Source organism: Chlorocebus sabaeus, chromosome 6 (genome assembly GCF_047675955.1).
Source record: "Chlorocebus sabaeus isolate Y175 chromosome 6, mChlSab1.0.hap1, whole genome shotgun sequence".
Classification (NCBI taxonomy): Eukaryota; Metazoa; Chordata; class Mammalia; order Primates; family Cercopithecidae; genus Chlorocebus; species Chlorocebus sabaeus.
In genome coordinates this window covers 21014504-21039331 of record NC_132909.1, presented here as the reverse complement: position 1 = coordinate 21039331, position 24828 = coordinate 21014504, and the positions used below count along the sequence as shown (strand labels likewise).

The 24828-nt window shown below is 50.4% G+C and overlaps 1 protein-coding gene across 3 annotated transcripts in view; it reads left to right on the top strand.

Annotated features, from left to right (window-relative positions):
• The window catches only part of SIPA1L3 (signal induced proliferation associated 1 like 3), a 303563-nt gene that overhangs the window by 164569 nt on the left and 114166 nt on the right, over positions 1-24828 (top strand). For all 3 annotated transcript variants that reach the window (XM_073016527.1, XM_037991608.2, XM_037991607.2), the window contains exons 3-4: positions 11769-13606; positions 19816-19946. In XM_073016527.1, the coding sequence (XP_072872628.1) occupies positions 12079-13606; positions 19816-19946 (1659 nt within the window). In that variant the 5' untranslated portion in view covers positions 11769-12078. The remainder of the gene's footprint in view (positions 1-11768; positions 13607-19815; positions 19947-24828) is intronic.

The window sequence follows — 24828 nt, the reverse complement described above, 5'->3', positions numbered from 1 at the left end:
TTTAGTAGAGATGGGGTTTTACCATGTTGGCCAGGCTGGTCTTGAACTCCTGACCTCAAGTGATCCGCCTGCCTTGGCCTCCCAAAGTGCTGGGATTACAGGCGTGAGCCACCATGCCTGGCCCAGACAGCTATATTTTTACAAAGCTCCTCTGGTGCTTCTATTGTATGACTGGCAGGGAGAACCAGTCCCCTGAGCATCCTCATCTGGCCTTGCACACTGGCTGTTCCCAGCTTCCCTGCTCATCCACGGCAGGTACCCTCTCTTCATGCAGATCCTGGTTTAGACACCACCCTTCAAGGGGTCTTCCTGACGCCCTCCCAACTAGAGTAATCTTCAGTCCTATTAATTAATTAATTGATTAATTTATTTATTTATTATTTATTTTTTATTTTTATTTTTGTTTTGAGACAGGATCTTGCTCTGTCGCCCAGGCTGGAGTGCAGTGGTGCAGTCACAGCTCACTGCAGCCCTGACCTCTTGGGCACAAGTGATCCTCCCACCTCAGCCTCCCAAAGTGCTGTGATTACACACAGGAGCCACTACACCCAGCCATTTTATAACCTTTACAATGCTGGCCACCCTTGGAAATTCTATCTTATTTCTCTGGCGTTTCTCTACTGGAGGTCCATTCATGAGAGCAGGGGCACGGTCCGCCCTGCTCAGAGATTATCTTTAGCATCCACAGCAGTGGCGTGTAGTAGAAATAGATTGAGTAAATGAATGGATTTCGAGTGTTTGGTGCTTGTAGAATGAATGAATGAGTTATACATGACTGGGAAGTGGTGAATACATGAATATGTTTTTAGGGCTTTGTTGGCTGGAAGAACTTTTTTGAGGGATTTATAACAACATGGTAGGTGTTTGTTGTGTGAGTGAATGGATGAATGGATGCATTTTAAGGACTAACTAGTTCTTCCTGGATAAATACATGACTTGTACGTGCCCAGAAACTGCTGAGTCACTGGATGCATGCCTGGAGGAGTCCTCATTCCACCTGGGTCTTGAAGAGGAACCCTCAGACTTGACGCCACACCCCTGAGCCCTCCAGGGTGCTTGAGCCCCGCTGAGCCTCCATCACCGTGACTGGATCATGTTTCCGTGAAAGGGAAATGCTTGGAACACATCAGGGCAGCCCTGGATACCCAGGGGGTCCCTCCATCTCCAGTCAAAGGCCTGTGAAAGGACAGTCCATCCCACCCCTACACGCTATCTCCAAGCATTGCTTTCAGCTTCTTGGGCGTGCTGCTTCCCAGGGAAGGACACACTCGGGCACCAAGCAGGCCGTGCTTGCCTTGGGTCACAGACCCCAACTGAGCCCGTGCTCCCTGGTCCTGAGTGAGGTTGTCATCCATCCAGTCATTCAATAGTTATGTTATTTTATCTATCTATCTATCTATCTATCTATCTATCTATCTATCTGTCTGTCTATCTGCTTGTGTACCTACCTACCTGCCTGCCTACCTATCTATCTAGTGACAGAGTCTCCCTTTATTGCCCAGGCTGGAGTACAGAGGCGTGATCTCAGCTCACTGCCACCTCCGCCTCCCAGGTTCAAGCAATTCTGTTGCCTCAGCCTCCCAAGTAGCTGGGACTCATGCACCACCATGCCTAGCTAACCTTGTTATATTTTTAGTGGACACGGGGTTTTACCATGTTGGCCAGGCTGATCTCGAACTCCTGACCTCAGGTGATTTGCCCACCTCGGCCTCCCAAAGTGCTGGGATTACAGACATGAGCCAATGTGCCTGATGAGATATTTATTTAGAAAAAAAATCTTTTAGAAACAGGGTCTTGCTATGCTACCAGGCTGGAGTGCATGGTTCAACCCTGTTTCCTTCCTTTGCGATCAGCAGGGTCCCAGGTAAGGGCTGCTTTGTCTGCTGGGAGTGAGGTTGGCATGAGTAGGGCCCTCAGCCAGCCTGTAATGGACAGGCAGTGTGAGCAAGAACCAAGCCTCAGTTGTGAAAGCCTCTGAGCGTCTGGGGTCATTTGTTACTGTGGCATAGCTTAGCTCATCCCGCCTGTCCCAAGAAGGAACACATTTTGTGGATGGGCAGCGATCAAGAGTTCAGGTTGGGAATGTTCGGTTGCAATGCATGTGACATGTATAGGTGGTGATGTCAAGTAGTCAGGTAGGTAGGTGAGTTTGGAACTTAGCAGGGCGGTTGGAGCTAGAGATATTTTCCACATTGGTGACACACAGTTAAATGAGAATCACAGAGGTCCAGACACTGCCTGTGATTGCAGGGAAGGCTGGTGCTTGAACTGAGGACTCTCTGACTTGAGGTATGAAGGGGCCGGGGTTGCGTCCCCACTGTGTCAACTCATAGCCATGTGGTCTTGGGCACATTACTTCCTCTGTCTGCTCCTCAGTTTCCTCATCTGTAAAACGGAGGTAATGATACCCACCTCATGGGGTTGTCGAAAGGGTTCACGCATAGCAATTGACAGGCTTGACGTGCTCAGGAAAGGACCTGGGCCGTAGAAGGATTCTATTCATGGTAGTTGCTGTTGTAGATACTGGCTTTTGTGTATGTTTTCATTGTTGTGTTGTTTTATAACTAAAATGTCCAGTGGTGGGAAATGGAGTAGGGCTGACTTTGTGTCCAACTTGATGCAGAGACTCAAATGATGACTACAGCCCCAGATTCTAACTCTCAGTCGCCTTCACAGATAGTTCTTCTCCCATGGTTACGAGATGGCTGCAGTGACTCCATCCCTCACATCTTCTCAGACTTAGGCTTAAAGGGAAAAGCGCAGCCTTCAGCTCCAGCACTCCTGGTAAAGACATCGCGGTCTCACTGGTTCTGATCAGGCCACATGGGTTGCTCCAGAGCTAGGGAAGGAGCCCCACCTGTAGCCCATTGGGTGGCCAGTGGAGAGGGGAGGCTCCCAAAGGGAAGTCTGGACTGTTGGAAAAAGGAGTCCTGGCGACAGGGAAAGCAAACCACAAATGTCCACATTGGAGGGCTCTTGTGTTTCTCTATGCTGTGTCCTGTGAGCTTCTGGCAGACATTGCGGCCCTCACAGAATTAGGCCTTTTGGAGCCAAGACACCAAGGCCATGGTGCTTGCCTGCCTGTCGCAGGGGCAGTCTGGGAGCATTTACACCCACAGATATACCACTGGTCGCCTGCTTTTCTAACAGACCCTGATTAAGTCCACACTGGCCCAGAGGCAATCAGGATGGCTACAGATTCTGGCTCTCCCAGCTTCCCTTGTAACTGGAGTGGCCGTTTATCCACATTCTAGCCAGTAGGACATTAAAGAAAGGATTGCAGCAAGGGGAATGTTCTGGGAAAGATTCTCCTTCCTGATTAGGGTCAGACTGGTACCCTTACCATCCCTGTCTTTCCCCTTTGCCCATGATTCAGTGGGAAGTGTGGCTGTGGCCACCAGCTTGTTACCGTGACGCAGCAAAGCCGGAAGACTTGCTCAATCCTACAGCACATGAGGGAGGCAGAGGGAATGGGGGGACGTGCTTCACATCACTGTCCAGCTTTCCCACCAGGCTGGAGCCACCATATCTGGCCTCCTGGTGACATGAGATGACTAAATGTCTTCACTGTGCAAGCCACCGCTGGATAGTCTTCCGTTACTTGCAGCCAAACACATCCCAACTGACTCTCTCCCACTGCCACTCACTCCTCATTTTGCTGCGGTCTCCCAGCCTGCCCTAATTTTTCCCGTATACGGTTCCCCAGCTGCCCTCCTTCACACAACAACGTGTGTCACTCGGGGTCCTCTGATGCCAGCAGCAGAAGCCACGCTTGGCAGTTCGTGGCCGAATCACAATTCATTGAGGATGTACAGAATGAACAGGAGGCCAGAGGAGCAATCTTAGAAAACAGGGAGGAGCCAAGGTAGCCAAGGTAGCCCTGGAGGGAAGAAACCAGGGGTCCCCAGCAAAAGTCACTGCACAGGAGAAGCCAGGTCCACTGTCCCCACCCCTGCAAGAACACTTTCCAGCCTCGCATGCTCTTAGAAACCTTGCACAGAATCCTTGGAGAGGACCCTGGTCCGACCAAGCCCACGTCCTGCGCCCACCCCAACTGTGCTTCTGTAATTGGGGGGAAAAGGGAAGCACTCCTGCCAGAGGTACACAACAAAACTGTAGTAAGAGCAGTGGCTGGCCGGGCGCGGTGACTCACGCCTGTAATCCCAGCACTTTAGGAAGCCGAGGCGGGTGGATTACGAGGTCAGGAGATCGAGACCATCCAGGCTAACACAGTGAAACCCCATCTAAAGAATACAAAAAATTAGCCGGGCATGGTGGCGGGCGCCTATAGTCCCAGCTACTCGGGAGGCTGAGGCAGGAGAATGACGTGAACCCGGGAGGCGGAGCTTGAAGTGAGCCGAGATTACACCACTGCACTCCAGCCTGGGCAACAGAGCAAGGCTCCATCTCAAAAAAAAAAAAAAAAAAAGGAGCAGTGGCTATGGGGCAGGTGATATTATACCCATTTTACAGATTGAAACCAAGTCGCTATTTCCATAACCCATCCGTGGCATACCAGGATTGAGCCCAGGAGGCAGTCTGGTTCCTGCCTATGCTGTGCTTCTCTCATCACAGGGGTTCCCCACCGGGAAGGTCCGGTGCTTTTAGGAAGGAGGAGCTCAGTGGAAGACAGCTGGAAAGAGACCAATGTGTGCCCTCTGAATCCCAGAGGCTGCGGGTGCCACTCAGCCTCTGAATGTCACAGGAAGACTCAGCTGCAGCTGCTAGGAGAAGGGATTTGTGCAGAGACCAAGGCCTGCAAGAACATCTGTGTGTGTGTGCACAGAAGGGAGCAGAATGGATTGAGGGTTTCTGACTGAGCTGGAAACAAATGCCATCAGCAAAGCCCATCTGTCGGGAGGTGCTTGCATAAGCAAGTCAGGGTCGCATCTGGGCCACTGGTTTTCCCAACCAGCCTAAGTGTGGCCTCAAAGGACTAATCCTCCTTCCACACTCTGCACTCTGAAGGCAGAGCTACAGCACAGACTGGGCTGCGGAGGACAGGTAGCGCCCTCAGGTGGGCCATCATCCCGGCTTGACTTGGGATCTGATGCCTAGCACAGCAGAGTGTGGAGCAGGGTTCAGGCTCTCAAGCAAACAGTCTTGCCATTCTGTAACTGACAGTTTAGAGTGGAGACAATAAATACCATAGATAAAATAATTTTACTTTTCTCTGGCAAACCAGCAACCCCTGCCCGAGTGTGACCCACACATACTTATTTTGTGCACCCTCATTGCTTGTGTGTATGTGGTGGTGGTGTTTGTTTTTTGAGACAGAGTCTTGCTCTGTCACCTGGGCTGGAATGCAGTGGCACAATCACAGCTCACTGCAGCCTTGGCCTCCCAAGTAGCTGGAACTACAGGCACACGCCACCATGCCTGGCTACGTTTTAAAATTTTTTGTAGAGATGGGGTTTCACTGTATTGCCCAGGCTGGGGTCATACTCCTGGGCTCAAACAATCCTCCCGCCTCAGCCTCCCAAAGTGCTGGTATTACAGGCATGAGCCACTGTACTCAGCTTCATTGAGGTTTTTATTGTTACTGTTCTTAGGAAGTGCATTTTACCCTTGAACAACATGGTTTCGAACTGCATGGATCTACGTATACCTGAATTTTTTTCAATAAATATATTGGAAAATTCTTTAGAAATTTGCAACTATTTACTGGGCGCAGTGGCTCACGCCTGTAATCCTAGCACTTGGGGAGGCCAAGGTGGGCAGATCACCTGAGGTTGGGAGTTCGAGACCAGCCTGCCCAACATGGAGAAACCCCGTCTCTACTAAAGATACAAAATTAGCTGGGTGTGGTGGCACATGCCTGTAATGCCAGCTACTCGGGAGGCTGAGGCAGGAGACTCACTTGAACCTGGGAGGCGGAGGTTGCCATGAGATGGCACCACTGTACTCCAGCCTGGGCAACAGAGCGATACTCCATCTCAGAAAAAAAAAAAAAAGATTTGCAAATATTTGAAAATAACTTGCAGGGGCGGGTGCAGTCACGCCTGTAGTCCCAGCACTTTGGGAGGCCGAGGCAGCAGATCACTTGAGGCCAGGAGTTCGAGCCAGCCTTGCCAACATGGTAAAACCCTGTCTCTACTAAAAATAAAAAATTAGCCAGGTATGGTGGTGTGCACCTGTAGTCCCAGCTACTCAGGAGGCTGGGGCAGGAGAATGGTGTGAACCCAGGAGGCGGAGCTTGCAGTGAGCCGAGATCACACCACTGCACTCCAGCCTGGGCGACTGAGCGAGACTGCTTCTCAAAAATAAATAAATAAACAAATAAATAAATAAGTGGGCGACCAAGCGAGACTCCTTCTCAAAAATAAATAAATAAAATAAAATGTTAGGTATGTTATGAGTACATAAAATATATGTCCATTAGTCTATCATTTACTACCATAAAATATACACAAATGCATTCTAAAAAGTTAAAATTTATCAAAAGTTACACACAAATACATTGCCAAGCCAAGAGAAATGTAAACAAACATAAACATGCAGAATTAAATCATAACTGCATGAAATTAACTGCAGTACACACTGCACTATTGTCATAGTTTTGCGACCACCTCCTGTTGCTACTGCAGTGAGCTCAAGTACTGTGAGTATCTGTTTGAAACACTATGTGACACTCATCATCTCCGCATGAGCAGTTTGTCTCTCCAGCAAATTGCATATCGCAGTAAAAAATGATCCCTGGAGGTTCTCACCTAGTTTTCATCATGTTTAGTGCAATACCGTGAGCCCTGAATAACCTCAGGGGACTCGTACAAAGTGCCACTAGTGATGCTCGAAGTTGTCCCAAGAAGCACAGAAAAGTCATAACATTACGAGAAAATATGCAATTGCTTGATATGTGCCATCGATGGAGGACTGCAGCTGCAGTTGCCTGCCATTTACAGATAAATGAATCCAGTGTGAGGACCATTGTAAAAAATGGAAATTCATGAAGCTGTCACTGCACCTATGCCAGCAGGCACAAAAACCTTGCACTTTTTACAAAATATATTTTTATCTCGTGTTGCAAATGCAGCTTCTATGTGACAGGTACAGGATTGCTATAAGAAAGGCATACCTATAGATTCTAATTTGCTTCGAGAAAAAGTGAAGTCATTACATGGCAACCTAAAGCAAAAGGAAGGAGGAGGAGCTCAAGCTGGGGAATTTAATGCCAGCAAAGGATGGTTTGATAATTTTAGAAAGAGTATGGCTTAAAAAATGTCAAGATAGCAGGAGAAGCAGCTTCTGGCCGACCAGAGGCAGCAGATGAGTTCCCAGATGCCAGGGAGAAAATCATTGAGGAGGCTGGGCACGGTGCCTCACACCTATAATCCCAGTACATTGGGAGGCTGAGGTAGGAAGATCACTTGAGCCCAGGAGTTTGAGACCAGCCTGGGCAACATACTGAGACCGCACCCCTACCAAAAATTTAAAAATTAGCTGGGCGTGGTGACATGCATCTTCAGTCCTAGCTACTCAGAAAGCTAAGGCAGGAGGATCACTTGAGCCCTGGAGTTTGAGGCTGTAGTGAGCTCTGATTGTACCACTGCACTCCAGCCTTGACGACAGAGAAAGACCCTGTCTCTAAAATAATAATAATAATAATCAGAAAAAGAAGTAAGCCTGTTCGTAAGTGCTAAGGAGAAAAATGGAGCAGGGGAAGGGGCTGGGAGTGGTGGGGACAGACATACAAAGGCAAGCACTATTAGCAGTTTCTTGAAAATCCTTCCCATTATCTCTGTATGATAGTTTGTTGTCTCTGTTGCTCTGTTTTTCCTTTTCTTTTTCTTTTCATTTTTTGAGATGGAGTCTCACTCTGTCACCTAGGCTGGAGTGCAGTGGCATGATCTCAGCTCACTGTAACCTCCACCTCCCGGGTTCAAGTGATTCTTCTGCCTCAGCCTCCCGAGTAGCTGGGACTACAGGTATGTGCCACCATGCCCGGCTAATTTTTGTATTTTTAGTAGAGATGAAGTTTCACCATGTAGCCAGGCTGATCTCGAACTCCTGACCTCAGGCAATCCACCTGCCTCGGCCTCCCAAAGTGCTGGGGTTAGAGGCGTGAGCCACCATGCCTGGCCAATGTTTTTGCTTTTCAAATTGGAAGATGTTGCATGCAATTCTAGGTTTCTGATTTCTCTTGGAAAATCAGATGATCTGACATCCACACTCCCACAAGCCTTGGTTGGCAGAAGACACCTGCCGTCCAGGTCAGTGCAGGCTCCTCTTGGCCTCTCTCCTGTCTCCCTTAGGCAACTCGACCCTGTGGGCTTTCCAGCTTCCTCACTCTTCTTTAGCCCATCCCCATGCTGCCTCCCAGCAACGTCTTCAGGATTGTTTGTGTTCTCCTGGGGCACCAGGAAGAGGGGCTCCCCACTCCCCACCTGCCCTCTTCTGGTGCTCGCTTTTTCAGAGGCTGCAGGCTCTCCTTGCTATTTTGCTCCTTGAGTCTGCTTTGAGCTTCCCTCGTGGTCTCTGCCGGTTCGCTCCATACCTCTGGGCATAAATTAGGAAAAGCCCCCCTACACATGCACATACGTGTGCACATACAGACACACACAGACACAGACACGCACGCACACAGAGACACAGACGTACACACAGACACACACACAGACACGCACGCACACAGAGACACAGACGCACACACAGACACACAGACACGCACACAGAGACACACAGATGCACACACACACAGATGCACACACACACACAGAGACAGACACACAGATGCACACACATAGACACAGACACACAGACATGCACGCACACAGAGACACAGAGGCACACACAGACACACACAGAGACACACAGCTGCACACACACACAGACGCACACACACACAGACACGCACACACAGACACAGACACATACAGACACAGACACACACACAGACATGCGTGCACACAGACACACAGATGCACACACAGACACACACAGATGCACACACACAGACACGCACACGCAGACACACAGAGACACACACACACAGACATGCGCACACACAGACACAGAGACACACACACACACACACACACACACACCCCAACGCACACATACACAGAAGAGGCCTGCTACTTTCTCACACAGGAAGCACCAATAGCTGTTGACCAAGAACGGCTGCATCCAGCTCTAGATTCCCAAGGAAAGAAAACTTAGAGGTCACCTTGAGCCAAGTGCCCAGCCCAAAGCAGCACTGTACTGCTCCGAGCAAAATCAGTTCCATTGGCAGGAGGGAGCGGGCACGATTGCTGGGCAGTCAACAGGTTCCATCACAGACGGCGACCCACTTTCCCCTTCCTCTCCAGCAGGATTTTCATCTTCTAGAAGTTCAAGGTGGAGACAAAGGGAAGTGATCCCGCAGGTGGTTTTATGTGCTGGACAGAGGCACAGACTCCCTTCCCCAGGGGCCTGCAAATCAGGAGGTACTTACACCTCGAATTAGGCAGAAGCCATCTGTTCACTCGTACATACACTAAATACTGAACAAACGTCCTGGACACTGTTCTAGGCACTGGGGATGCATCAGTGAACAACACAGACATCCCTGCCGTTCTGGAGCCAACATTTGAGTGGTGGACCCAGCCAGTAGACAGAATGAACAACTGCTAAAAAAAATTGGAAGAAGGCCGGGCACAGTGGCTCAAGCCTGTAATCCCAGCACTTTCGGAGGCTGAGATGGGCGGATCACGAGGTCAGGAGATCGAGACCATCCTGCCTAACACAGTAAAACCCGGTCTCTACTGGAAAATACAAAAAACTAGCTGGGCGAGGTGGCGGGTGCCTGTAGTCCCAGCTACTCAGGAGGCTGAGGCAGGAGAATGGCGTGAACCCAGGAGGCGGAGCTTGCAGTGAGCTGAGATATGGCCACTGCACTCCAACCTGGGTGACAGAGCGAGACTCAAAAAAAAAAAAAAAAAAGTTGGAAGAAAGTAGAGCGGATAATTAAGAAAGGCTTCAAGAAGATGGGGCTTCTCTGTCTCTATAGGGTGATTTGGGAAGGTTTTTGTTTTTGTTTTTTGGGAGTTTTTTTTTTTGTTTTTTGTTTTTGTTCTTTTTTGAGACAAGGTCTCACTTTGCTGCCCAGGCTGGAGCGCAGTGGTGTGATCATGGCTCACGCAATCTCAACCTCCCGGGTTCGAGCAATCCTCTTACCTCAGCCCCCTGAGTAGCTAGGACTACAGGCACATGCCACCACACCCGGCTAATTTTTGTATTTTTAGTAGAGACAGGGTTTTGCCATGTTGGCCAGGCTGGTCTTGAGCTGCTGGGCTCAAGTGATCCACCCGCCTTGGCCTCCCGAAGTGCTAGGATTACAGGCGTGAGCCACCACGCCCAGCTGGAAGTCTCCATGGAAAAACTGACATGGGAAGGAACCAGCCTCAGGAAGGAACCACCCCCGGAAGGACTGAGGAAGCATATCAGATATCCTGGATAAGGTTTAGTGCATCAGAACAGAAAAGAAGGCCAGTATGATCAGAATTTAGTCAGGGATGGGGAGAGACATCAGAGCCAGATCCTGTGGGGTTTATGGAGCAGGGGAAGAAGTTTGGATGGTGTTTTAATGCAGTAAGCAGTCACTGGGGAGATCTCAGTGAAAAAGTGATGGGCTCTGATTTACCCAGCCATAGTCTGCAGTAACCACATGGATTTCTAGCGAGATTCCTTCTGCGGCTTTCCTCCCCAAACTCCACTGGTGCTCATGTTGACTCATCTGTCATTTTCACTTCCTTTCTGGCAGATTAGCTGAGCTGAGCGAACAACAGAGCAGATGGACAATAGTCTGGCCTCTGCGTGAAGCCACCAGTTCACGGGAAATACAGGGGGCAGAGGAACATGTTAAGTGGTACCACAGGGATCCTGAAAGTGGGGAAATCCACAGGACAGGTGACCCTGTTCCTTCAACAAGTAAAGAGCATCAAAATAAATGAAGGTGGCTGTTGTAGAGTAAAGGAGACTTAAGAAAATACCTGCATAAGCAGAAGATAATTTCGAACAAACCAGCTCACAAAAGACACCTGCGAGACAATGACGGGAAATGTAATGCAGGCAGGGTACTGCATGACATTAAAGAATTCTTGTTAATTTAGATGAGTATGATAATGTTATTGTAGTAATTTTTTTTAAACCTTACCTACTAGAGATACAAGCTAAAGTATTTATGGGTGAAATGACCTGATGTCTGGCCGGGTATGGTGGCTCATACCTGTAATACCAGCACTTTGGGAAGCTGAGGTGGGCAGGGATTGCCTGAAGTCAGGAATTCGAGACCAGTCTGGCCAATATGACAAAACCCCATCTCTTCTAAAAATACAAAAACTTAGCCGGGCAAGGGAGCGCATGCTGGAATTCCAGCTACTTGGGAGGCTGAGGCAGGAGAATCATTCGAACCCTCAAGGTGGAGGTTGCAGTGAGCCAAGCATGTGCCACTGCACTCGAGCCTGGGGTGACAGAATGAGACTCTGTCTCAAAAAAAAAAAAAAAAAAAAAAAAGACCTGATGTCTGGGATTTACTCTAAAACATTCTATTAGAAACAAAGAAGGTCATAAGGCGGGGTGAATAGATGAAATGGGAATAGGAACTAGTTAGTGGTTGTTGGAGCTGATGGGTGACTCAGTCTCCTCTCTGCCTTTGAGTATGTTTGCAAATTTCCATAATAAAAAGGTTTTTTTAATGAGTGAGGCTGTCAAGAAAAGTCACATGTTCCACTTTCTGGGAGCAGTAACACGGCTATCGCAGCTCACATTTTCCTTTTCTCCCATTTCAGCATGGCGGGGACAACTTCCTCGCCACCTCCGGCTGGCCAGCGCCCGCAACTGCTGCCTGCTCAGTGGTGCTGAGCCACTCGGTCTGGAGCCCCCAGGACAGCACCTGCCTCCTGAGGTTGTCCTGGCTCAGCTGTGCACAGCGATGGTGGAGAACTGGACTCCACAGGCTCACAACCTTCCTGTCAGGTTTCAGGGCCCAGCATCCTTCATCCTGGGCCTGGCGGCCCTGAACAATGGCTGAGGGGTGGGGAACCCTATAGAGTGACACCACAGCGTACCGGGCCAGCAGCACTCCAGTGCCCGTGGACTATGACCACCTATCGGGCCATCCCCAGCGATGGTGTGGACCTGGCAGCCAGCTGTGGGGCCAGGGTGGGCGATGTCCTCCCTGGGCCACACACAGGGGACTATGCTCCCTTGGGATTCTGGGCCCAGAATGGCAGCATGTCCCAGCCTCTTGGCGACAGCCCGGTCACCGCCACCGCCACCACCCGCCCCAGCCCCACCACCCCCGCAATGCCCAAGATGGGTGTACGCGCAAGGGTGGCCGACTGGCCGCCCAAGCGGGAGGCCCTGAGAGAGCAGAGCAACCCAAGCCCCTCACAGGACACAGATGGCACAAAGGCCACCAAGATGGCCCATTCCATGAGGAGCATACAGAACGGACAACCCCCCACCAGCACCCCAGCTTCCTCAGGGTCCAAAGCCTTCCACCGACTCTCCAGGAGAAGGTCCAAAGACGTGGAGTTCCAGGACGGGTGGCCCCGGTCCCCCGGCAGGGCCTTCCTCCCCCTTCGGCACCGCAGCAGCAGTGAGATAACCCTCAGCGAGTGTGACGCGGAGGACGTGGGGGAGCCGCGCGGGGTCCGGCACACGGGGGCGCTGCCCCTCTTCCGCGAGTATGGGAGCACCTCGTCCATCGATGTGCAGGGCATGCCCGAGCAGAGCTTCTTCGACATCCTCAACGAGTTCCGCAGCGAGCAGCCCGACGCCCGGGGCTGCCAGGCCCTCACCGAGCTCCTCCGGGCAGATCCTGGCCCGCACCTCATGGGGGGCGGAGGCGGAGCCGGAGCCAAGGAGGACTGCCACAACGGGCAGCCCGCCAAGGACAGCCTCCTGCCGCTGCAGCCCGCGAAGGAGAAGGAGAAGACCCGGAAGAAACCTGCGCGGGGCCTCAGCGGCGGGGACTCAGTGGACTCGTCCATCTTTCGGAAGCTAAGGAGCAGCAAACCCGAGGGGGAGGCTGGGCGGTCCCCGGGGGAGGCCGACGAGGGCCGTAGCCCCCCGGAAGCCAGCAGGCCGTGGGTGTGTCAGAAGAGCTTCGCCCACTTCGACGTGCAGAGCATGCTGTTCGATCTCAACGAGGCGGCCGCCAACAGGGTGTCGGTGTCGCAGCGGCGGAACACCACCACGGGCGCCTCGGCCGCCTCCGCCGCCTCGGCCATGGCCTCCCTCACGGCCTCGCGGGCCCACAGCCTCGGAGGCCTGGACCCGGCCTTCACCAGCACAGAGGACCTAAACTGCAAGGAGAACTTGGAGCAGGACCTCGGCGATGACAACAGCAACGACCTGCTGCTCAGCTGCCCGCACTTCCGCAACGAGATTGGGGGCGAGTGTGAGCGCAACGTGAGCTTCTCCCGGGCTTCCGTGGGTTCCCCGAGCAGCGGCGAGGGCCACCTGGCAGAGCCCGCCCTGAGCGCCTACCGCACCAACGCCAGCATCTCGGTGCTGGAAGTGCCCAAGGAGCAGCAGAGGACGCAGAGTCGGCCCCGGCAGTACAGCATCGAGCATGTGGACCTGGGCGCCCGCTACTACCAGGATTACTTCGTGGGCAAAGGTGACGGATGGCGGGTGCGGGGGAGGGTTGGGTGGGCCGCGGCGTGTCTCCGAGACCCCTACTTATTCATTTACTCTGTGCCAGGTACTGCTCTGGCACTGAGGATGTGGCAGGAACAGAGACCTCCCTTCTGGAGGGCTATGAGGATCCGGTGAGCAGAGCCACCCGGGCCTTAGCCCTGTGTCTGACACAGCAGCACTCCATAAACCTGGAGCTACAGGACACAACAGCTCTGCATTTACTCAGCACATAGGGGCTTGGGACAGCTCAGTGCCAGGCACTCTCTAGAGCCTAGGGATATAGTATCAACCAGCTTGAAATAAATATTCTGTCTTCCCAGCACTTTTAATGTTTTCATGGGTAAGACAAACAGTAGAACAGGATAAATACAAAAAATACACAAGGGATTATAGGGTGCTAAATGCAGTGGAAAAAAGTGGGGAAGAAGGAAATGGAGTGTTGGGAGATGGGGGCAGATCTCAGTAGGGGATGGTCAGAGAGGGCCTCGGAGGCAGGTGCGGTTTGAGTACCGAGCTGAAAGCACCATGTGCAAATGCAGACACTATTCCCAGAACAGAGCAGCGAATACATAAGTTTTGGAACTGCCAGGTGCGGTGGCTCACGCCTGTAATCCCAACACTTTGGGAGGCCGAGGAGGGCGGATCACTTGAGGTCAGGAGTTCAAGACCAGCCTGGCCAACATGGCGAAACCCTGCCTCCTCTAAAAATGCAAAAATTAGCCGGGTGTGGTAGCACATGCCTGTAGTCCTAGCTACTCGGGAGGCTGAGACAGGAGAATCTCTTGAACCAGAGAGGCGGGAGTTGCAGTGAACCAAGATCGTGCCACTGCACTCCAGCCTCCAACTTGAGTGACAGAGCGAAACTCCATCTCAAAAAAAAATAGTCCTGGAATGTTGGAGGAACAGACAGGAGGTCAGTGTTGCTGGGGCAGAGTGATGGGGGAGAGTGGATGGAGCTGACGCAGAGGGGTGACAGGGGCAGGTCATGTGGGACTGTAGCAAGGACTCTCGTTTGTACCCTGCATGAGATGGAGCCACAGGACGGCTTTGAGCAGGGCAGGGCCCTCCTCCGACTCCTGTGTTCACGACCTGCCCCCAGCTGCATGTGGGGAGCAGACTGTGAGGGATGGGGAGAGGACAGGGGAACAGGCAGGAGGCTGCTGCAGTCATCCAGGCAGGAGATGATGGACATGTCTAAGATGGGAGCCCAGAAGTGGGGAAGAATCTTGCAAGCCACTACTGGATCCATTTAGGAGTGCGGTGATGCCATCTCTGCTCACTGCAACCTCCACCTCCCAGGTTCAAGCGATTCATGGGCCTCAGCCTCCCAAGGAGCTGGGACTACAGGTGTGCACCACCACACCCAGCTAATTTTTTTTTTGTATTTTTAGTAGAGATGGGGTTTCACCATGTTGGCCAGGATGGTCTTGATCTCCTGACCTTGTGATCTGCCCGCCTCACCCTCCCAAAGTGCTGGGATTACAGGTGTGAGCCATCGTGTCCGGCCTCTGGATCCACTTTGAAGGCGAAGCTGTTGATGTTTGGAGGGTGTTAACATCAGGGAGAGATGGGCTTCATACATGATTAGTGCTGGTGAGGCATTCCCAGGAGACAGCATAGCGTATTGCAGAGACCATAAACCCAGGCAGCTTCAGGGGACAGCAGAACACTGCAAGAGTACGGCATGCTAGGCAAAGACTAGGCCATTCCTGCCCGGTGCCAGCTGACTGTTGTCATGCAAGACATACAGACAAATCTAGTGTTACCAGCCTTTCCAGTTTTTCAAGATTCTCCTGAAACTCAGATTTTTTAAAATATAGACTTTACTGATTTTTAAATGGTGGCAGCTATAATGATTCAGAATTATTAGCTGGGTATGATGGCTTATGCCTGTAATCCCAGCACTTTGGGAGGCTGAGGCAGGCGGATCACTTGAGGTCAGAAGTTCAAGACCAGCTTGGCCAACATGGTGAAACCATGTCTCTACTAAAAATACAAAAAAATTACCCAGGCGTGGTGACATGTGGCTATAATCCCAGATACTTGAGAGGCTGAGGCAGGAGAATCACTTGAACCCAGGAGGCAGATGTTGCAGTGGGCCGAGATCATGCCACTGCACTCCAGTCTGGGTGACAGAGTGAGACTCTGTCTCAAAAAAAAAAAAAAAACCGAATTGCTTGTAACTGCTAGTAACAGGCTTAAACAACATAGAAGGGACTCTCCTGTGAAGAAAGCCAGAGTTCAGCAGCCCAGGGCTGGTTTGGTCAGTCTTCAGCATCAGTGGAACATCAGCCTTAGTGCATAGCATGATCCCCCGCTGCCCCGCACCAAGATAGCTGCTGGAGTTACAGGCATCACATCTGTGTTTCCAGGCAGAGAAAAAGAGGAAAGGGTAAGGACAAAAAGGCAGACTTCTTGTCAAGTCAACCCCCTTATGCCGTTATGCCTAGTGTTTCATTATTGGAACAGTAAGCATGTGGGAGTTATAGCCTACTGCTCAAGGTCATTGCCAGGGTCTAAATTTTTACTCCTGGAAAAATCCACAAAATTGCAGTCTCCAGCATAAATGGGTTAAAGAGCTTTCTCAGAAGCCCCATCCAGCCACTTCCACTTCGTGACCACACCTATGTGCAAGGAGGCTGAGAAATGTAGATTTTTAGTTAGACAAAGTTTCTCTTTTCCAAGAATAGAGGGTTTTTCTTAAAAAAAAAAAAAGAAGAAGAAGAACTAGCAGCTAGTACTCCACAGCAACTGGATTTGTTGTTGTTGTTGTTGCTTTTTCTTTCTTTTTTTTGAGGCAGAGTCTCGCTCTGTCACCCAGGCTGGAGTGCAGTGGCGCGATCTCAGCTCACTGCAGCCTCTGCCTCCCAGGTTCATGCGATTCTCCTGCCTCAGCCTCCCAAGTAACTGGGATTACAAATGCTCGCCATCACACCCAGCTAATTTTTGTAGTTTTAGTAGAGACAGGGTTTCTTCATGTTGGCCAGGCTGGTCTCGAACTCCTGACCTCAGATGATCCACCTACCTCGGTCTCCCGAAGTGTTGGGATTATAGGCGTGAGCCACCACACCTGGCTCACAGCAACTAGTTTTTTAAAAATATTTAAAGTAATGTCCTCATCAAACATAACAAATGTCAATTAAGTTGTCCCATGGGACACTGGAGCTCCAACTTGGAGTCTCTAGAGTTCCAATTTGGAGTCAGCCCTCAGTTTGGGGTATCTGTTCCATAACTGATCCATGTGATACGTTTTACCCTTCAGACTGCATGACAAATGAAGATAATTATATCAATATCACATGCACAAACAAAATGACACAGAGATTGAAAAGAAAGGGATCAAAAAGAAGTTCCAAGCCAGACACGGTGGCTCACGATTGTAATCCCAGTACTTTGGGAGGCCGAGGCGGGCGGATCACGAGATCAGATCGAGACCATCCTGGCTAACACAGTGAAACCCCATCTCTACTAAAAATACAAAAACTTAGCCGGGCTTGGTGGCAGGCGCCTGTAGTCCCAGCTACTCGGGAGGCTGAGGCAGGAGAATGGTGTGAACCCAGGAGGCGGAGCTTGTAGTGAGCCGAGATTGTGCCACTACACTCCAGCCTGGGCGACAGAGCAAGACTCCGTCTCAAAAAAAAAAAAAAAAAGAAGTTCCAGACAGTTGCTTACAAGGAAATAGCCAATGAGGCAATATCAGTATCACATGAAATAGAAGTACTCATCATGCAGCTTTAAAAAAAAAAAAGAGTCATTTTATTTTTAAAAATTTCTTTGTAGCACTGAAAGCCGTTCAAGAAAAAAATGTCCTGACCAAGCACAAGGGCTCCCTGAACGCCTGTAATTCCAGCACTTTTGGAGGCTGAGGCGGGATGATCACTTGCCCCCAGGAGTTAAGAGACCAGCCTGGGCAACATAGTGAGACCTCAAAAAAAGGTTAAAAATTTAGCCAGGTGTGGTGGCACATGTCTGTAGTCCCAACTGCTGTGGAGGCTGAGCTGGGAGGATTGCTTCAGCCCTGGAGGCAGAGGTTGCAGTGAGCCATGATTGCACCACTGCACTCCAGCCTGAGTGACAGAGCAAGACCCTGTCTCAAAAAAGAAAAACTATTCAATAATATTTGTTAAAGCACAGTAAAGAATTTATTCAGAGCCGGCCAGGCGCGGTGGCTCAAGCCTGTAATCCCAGCACTTTGGGAGGCCGAGACGGGTGGATCATGAGGTCAGGAGATCGAGACCATCCTGGCTAACCCGGTGAAACCCCGTCTCTACTAAAAAAAAAAAAAAAAAAAAAAATACAAAAAACTAGCCGGGCGAGGTGGCAGGCGCCTGTAGTCCCAGCTACTCAGGAGGCTGAGGCAGGAGAATGGCGTAAACCCGGGAGGCGGAGCTTGCAGTGAGCTGAGATCCGGTCACTGCTCTCCAGCCTGGGCGACGGAGCGAGACTCCGTCTCAAAAAAGAAAAAAAAAAAAAAAAGAATTTATTCAGAGCCATCACAGTAGGCATAGGGACCACTGCGATGGGGTCTGGCAATAGGGAAGAGAGATTGGGCTTAGCTCTGAATACAGTGTGGTCAAGTGGGAATTTATAGCCAAGAGTCAGGGTGGGGGTCAGCGGATGGAAGAAATTACTAAGAAGAAATGTCAGAGGTAAGAAAGATTCTGGCTAAACCAACCTAATATTGCTGATGACACGCCAGGATGATCCAACATCACTTTTGGATGGTGGAGGATGAGGAGCTTGATCAGATGTTGAGGATGTCCAGATATTAGGTTAAGGTTGGGGGGCAGGGTTCTTGCTAAACTGACTTAGCAGGGTTCTTTGTTAAAACTGGATTTTACAAGGAGGTGCACAGATGGGCCTAGGAGAATATTCCAAAGCCCGACTCAAGTTTGGCCAAGCAAAGAGTCTTTGTCAAAACTAGTAAATAAATTAATCATTGGTCAGTGTTTATTGAGTGTCTACTATATGCTAGGATTTGCAAGGAGCTAGATATGCATTGATGGGAAAAGCAATGACCCCTGTAGCTGCTTCAGGAATAAGCTGGTATCTGCGATCTGTAGATCTGTAGAGTACAATGTTTATTCCATACTCTGATCAGCTGGAGATTGTTGAACCCCCTGCAGATGCTATCCTGATTGGGGCCCTTAATTAACACACAATATTTTGCCTTTAGATTAGCCTTCGATTTGCCAAGAGCATCTCATGAGAACAAGAACCGTCAGTTAAACATTCAGCGTACCTGTACAATTTCCGGTGGTGGGTGATGCTGACTTTGTGGACTTGGGTCAAGACAGACCGCTGGTGGATACCCACACAAGCATGAGACACTTGGGTTATACATCGGGAAGAACTGTTTGCCTGGAACGGTTATAAGATACCAGCATGTTTTAGAAAAAAAGAGGAGGCAGCTGTCAGGTAGAGGAGGGAGCAGGAGGCGTGCCTCATGCTGGCTAAAGCCTCTGTTACCCTAAGGGAAAAAAGAGCAGTGTTGAAGTTACCTAGTAAAGAAACATGGTGAGATAAAGGCAATGCCTGGGGACCCCTATCGTGGTCCCTGACAGGCGCCAACGACTGGGGCTGGTCATTGCCAACACTCATCATGTGAGTGCTATGTGCCTGGCACGGTGCTCAAGGCTGGGTCCACCTTTAACTTTTATTTTATGGCTGAAAATGCTGTCTAGCAACTTGGCTGGGGCCAGACATCTCTTCAGGGGCAGAGCCCAAATGTCAGGAGGCTCTCTAGACTAGAATCTTACTTAACAACTTCACAAGGGCTAATCAGCAGTTAAACCAAGTGAACAATTTGCAAGCACGGGATGAATCACAGTGGTGCTGGGTTGATGACATGCCATGCACCGTAGTAAGCGTTTCATGTCTGTAGCTTCATTTTGCCTTCACATCAGCTCTCTGAATTGTGGGTGGCATCAAGGCCCCGTTTTCTCAGACGAGAGTACTGAGGCTCAGAAAAGTTCTGTGGCTTGGCAGAGGTGGTACAGTAAGGTGGGCTTTTGCCTCTTACAGTTTCTCCACTGGGGGTGTCTGTGACCAAGGCATGAGGTTTGTGTGACCAGCATCCCACAGATTGCACAGGACCCTGCCTGATCACCCTATCTGCAGGCCTGCTGGGCATCAGGGCCCCTCCTTCCCAGACAGCTGAGCCTGAACTCGCCTGCTCTTCCTTCTTAGAACATGCCAATTACTTCGGCGTGGATGAGAAACTGGGGCCAGTGGCTGTGAGCATTAAGCGGGAGAAGCTGGAAGACCACAAGGAACATGGACCTCAGTACCAGTACAGGATCATCTTCCGGACCCGCGAGGTAGGTCCCATCACTCTATTCTTATTAAAGAAATCATAGCCACTCGCATCTCGAGCTAGGTTCTGGGGGCAAACACTTCCCTGGCTTCATCTCATGGAATCTTCCCAGCCACCCCAGGAGAGCAATCCTGTTAGTCTCTCCATCTCGTAGAGGAGGAAACTAAGACTCAGAATTTAAATGACTTCTGGCTGGGCACGGTGGCTCACACCTGTAATCCCAGCACTTTGGGAAGTGAGGCCGGTGGCTCAGTTGGGGTCAGGAGTTCAAGACCAGCCTGTGGTCAGCCATGGCGAAACCCCATCTCTACCAAAAATACAAATTAGCCGGGCGTGGTGGCACGCGCCTATAATCCCAGCTACTGGGGAGGCTGAGCCAGGTGAATTGCTTGAACCTGGGAGGCAGAGGCTGCACTGAGCTGAAATTATGCCACTGCACTCCAGCCTGGGTGACAGAGTGAGACTTTGTCTCAAAAAAAAAAAAAAAAGAAAGATAAATGATTTCTATAGGATCAATGAATCAGTGGCCAGACCAAGATTTCAGTCCAGGGTGTCTGACTTCAGAGCCCAATATTACAAAACCTGTTTGCAAGAGATTAACTCTAATAAGCATAAGAAATAAAAGGGAAGGAAAGGGATCATTTTAGGATCATGAGGTGTCCTACATAATGGGAAGAATTAAGGCAACAAGCCTCAGGCGGGACAGGAATTGGGGACTGTCAACCACAAGCACTGCTGTTAGGCCAATCAGCTCAAGGTACTCCCAATGTGTCACTTTCCATTCTGAGTAGAGAAGCCCATGATCCTGGCTGGAGGCCTTCCGCTGGATTAAAGGTCAGCTGTAGCTAGTGGGGAAGTCCTGTTGGGGCACCCAACATGCTCTATTAGTACTCTAAATTGTAAGTGACAGAAGTCTACTTCTAACTTTCTTAAGTCAGAAATAGCATTCATGGTTCGTGTAACTGCAAATCTAGAGGTAGGGCAAGCTTCGGGCATAGCTGGACTTAGAGACTCAAATGCAGTCACCAGAACTCTGCTTCTTTAGCTCTCTGCTTGGCTTTGCCGTTTGCATCATGAATGTCATTTTCTTCTGCCACTAACAAGCTCTCACCGTGTCATGGGAACATGGAGATGGGCTGCTCAAACCTACATCTTTACGCCTTCTCGTCCAAAAGGCTCAGACTGGCCAGACACAGTAGTAGTTCATGCCTGTAATCCCAGCACTTTGGGAGGCCGAGGCAGGCGGATCACCTGAGGTCAGGAGTTTGAGACCAGCCTGGCCAACATGGTGAAACCCTGTCTCTACCAAAAATACAAAAATTAGCTGGGCGTGGTGGCAGGCGCCTGTCATCCCAGCTACTCAGGAGACTGAGGCAGGAGAATTGCTTGAACCCAGGAGGCGGAGGTTGCAGTGAGCTGAGATTGTACCATTGTCCTCCAGCCTAGGCAACAAACGCAAAACTCCATCTCAAAAAAAAGACTTAGACAGATTTATCTGGGAAGAACTCTGGCTCTGCTTAGATCACAAGCGCAATCCCTGGGCCAGTCGCTGTGATCAGCGTGGTAGAGAAAACTGGCCAGGTCTAGCACATGTTACCCCCCACCCTGGGTCCAGGGGCAGGGCCAGGCACTATGATTGACAGTTCCACCAGAGCTCCCTGGAGGAGGAGGCAGGGCAGATCCTCAGCAAAAAGAGGGGACCCAGGCAAGCAGAAATGACAGAAAGGTCCAGAAGACCCAAATAAGGAAGACCTTTCAGAAAAGGGGCAGTCACCAGCTAGGCAGGCCCTCCAAAATGGGTCTCCCTCAGTCTGCATCGCCCCAGCCCCTTGGGCCTGGCCTTTGCCCAGACATGGAAGCCTAGCAGGTTGAGGCTGCCAAGGACTTTTGTGGGGCCAGCCAAGTCCTGGACCTCATCCAGGCTGGCAGATGCAGCTCGGAGTGCCCTCGCCCCATCCCCTGACCAAGACCTTCCCACTGTGTTGGGGGAATGGGATGGCACGGAGGCTTTGCAGCAGCCAGGAAGAGGCAGCCACAAAACCATGTGCGCCAAACCACAGGTGGTCACCAGCCTCTGTCTCCCCAGCCCCTCCTCCCTCTACCCACCTTTCTGGCCAGATGAGCACCAGAGCAGAATGAGAGGTGACAGCTCCCACTGCATCCGACTGTTTTAGGACGTACGGGCAACTGCTGGGTGAAATGACGACTACAGTCATATAAATAGGCTGGGTACAGTGGCTCACACCTGTAATCCCTGCACTTTGGGAGGCCAAGGCAGGTGGGTCGTTTGAGCCCTGGAGTTCAAGACCAGCCTGGCCAATATGGTAAAACCCTGTCTCTACTAAAAACACAAAAAATTAGCTGGGTGTGTTAGCGCACACTTGTAGTCTCAGCTGCTCGGGAGGCTGAGGCATGAGAATCTCTTGAACCCAGTAGGTGAAAGTTGCAGTGAGGTGAGATCGTACCAGTGCACTCCAGCCTGGGTGACAGAGCGAGACTCCGTCTCCAAAAAAAAAAAAAAAAAAAAAAAATATATATATATATATATATACACACACACATAAAATATTTATTACAAAGATTATTATTACTGCAAATCTTTATACTGTGTGTCAGGCAATATTCTATACCTTTTATATCTATTAACTCACTTAAATCTCATCAGGATTCTAGGATGAAGACACTCTTGTCCTCATTTATAGATGACAGACAGGCACAGAGAGGTGAAGGGACTTGCCCAAAGCACCCTCCAGGGTGTGACAGGGCAGGGTGCCTGCCTGTGTTCTGGCCACTGCACTCGGCTGCCTCTGGGGTTTGACTAAGTCAGCTTAGACTGCACATTGGACCCACTCATGAGTTAGGAGCTCAGCCAACTCAGTGCTAGCATTTGTGTGAAATATATATATATATTAAATGAAAATATAATAGGCCGGGCATGGAGGCTTACGTCTGTAATCCCAGCACTTTGGGAGGCTGAGGCAGGTGGATCACCCAAGGTCAGGAGTTTGAGACCAGACTGGCCAAAATGGCAAAACCCCGTCTCTACTAAAAATACAAAAAAAATTAGCTAGGCGTAGTAGCAGGTGCCTGTAATCCCAGCTTCTCAGGAGGCTGAGGCAGGATAATCGCTTGAACCTGAGAGGTGGAAGTTGCAGTGAGCCAAGATCACTCCATTGCACTCCAGGCTGGGTGACACAGTGAGACTCTGTCTCAAAAAAAAAAAAAAAAAAAAAAAAGGCCGGGCGCGGTGGCTCAAGCCTGTAATCCCAGCACTTTGGGAGGCCGAGATGGGTGGATCACGAGGTCAGGAGATCGAGACCATCCTGGCTAACCCGGTGAAACCCCGTCTCTACTAAGAAATACAAAAAACTAGCCGGGCGAGGTGGCGGGCGCCTGTAGTCCCAGCTACTCGGGAGGCTGAGGCGGGAGAATGGTGTGAACCCGGGAGGCGGAGCTTGCAGTGAGCTGAGATCTGGCCACTGCACTCCAGCCTGGGCTACAGAGCAAGACTCCATCTCAAAAAAAATAAAAAATAAAAAAAAATAAAAAAAAAAGAAGAAGAAAGAGAATACAATATATAGGCAGGCATGGTGGCTCATACCTGTAATCCCAGCATTTTGAGACAGGTGGATTGCTTGAAACCCGGAGTTCAAGACCGGCCTAGGCACCACAGTGAGACCTTTGTCTCTAAAAAATAAAAAATACCAGACTATAGCATTAGGAGAAATACCTAATGTAAATGATGAGTTAATGGGTGCAGCAAACCAGCATGGCACATGTAATACCTATGTAACAAACCTGCTCGTTGTACACATGTACCCTAGAACTTAAAATATAAAAATTAAAAAATATATATACATCAGACTATGCCACACATACTGAGAGTTGTGAGACTTTAGTGCATGGATACTGGGTTATATAATTTTTTTGCTGTGATTTCCTGTTCACTAAGTTTGAAACTGGCTTGATGCCATTCCCAGTGTATACCTGCTCCCATCTACTTCCTACCCCCAGCACCTACAAAACTAGCCGTGGGGGACTCTGGTCCATCCCAGGCGACAGCACGGGGACACTTTGGGTCTCACAGCCACAGGCCTGGGATCCATCCATTCCATAGACGTTTGCTCAGTGCTCCCCCGTCCCAGCTCTATGCTGGGCATGGGGGGTACCATAACAAACAAGGCAGCAAAGATATTCAGGGGAGTGGATCTTTGAGGAGGAGACAGCAGGACACCAAACACCTTAGCAAATTACACTGTAGGTGCTGCCTATAGTGACAAGGTGGGGAACGAAGCAAGGAGGAGTGATGAGTGTGGCAGGTGCTTAGATTTTTAACAGGAAGGTCAAGAGAGGCCTCACTGGGAAGGTAACGTTCTAGTAAACCTAGAGAAGGGGAGAGGGAGCCGTGTGGACAACTGGAAGAAGAGCATTCCAGGCAGAGGGAACAGCCAGTGCAGAGGTCCTGAGGCAGAGCCAGGCTCCATGGGTTGGAGACCTCATATGAGTCCTAGTTTGGCCACTCAGCAGTTCTAGAACCTTGGGCACATGGCTCATTTCCTCTCAGAGCCTCAGTTTCCCCCTTGGAAATTCTTGGCTTGCAGAACTGTGTTGTGGGCTCGGTGAGGTTGCACATATCAAGCAGGCAGTGCTGGGCCTGAACTTGACAGAAAATGATTATGAGCAGTACCAGTGTTACAGCGGACGTTCTTTCCCAGGAGGTCAGAGGCCCATTCTGGGGAGCATGGATTGAGCTCACGGATGGGGTTCTGTCCTTCTCATGTTCACACACACATGCCTTGGGGTCCTGTAAACCAGGGCATGGGGGCCAGAGCGAGAGGTCTGGGCTGCCTTCCAAGCCAGCAGGCCTGCCCCAGATGGCCGCCCCT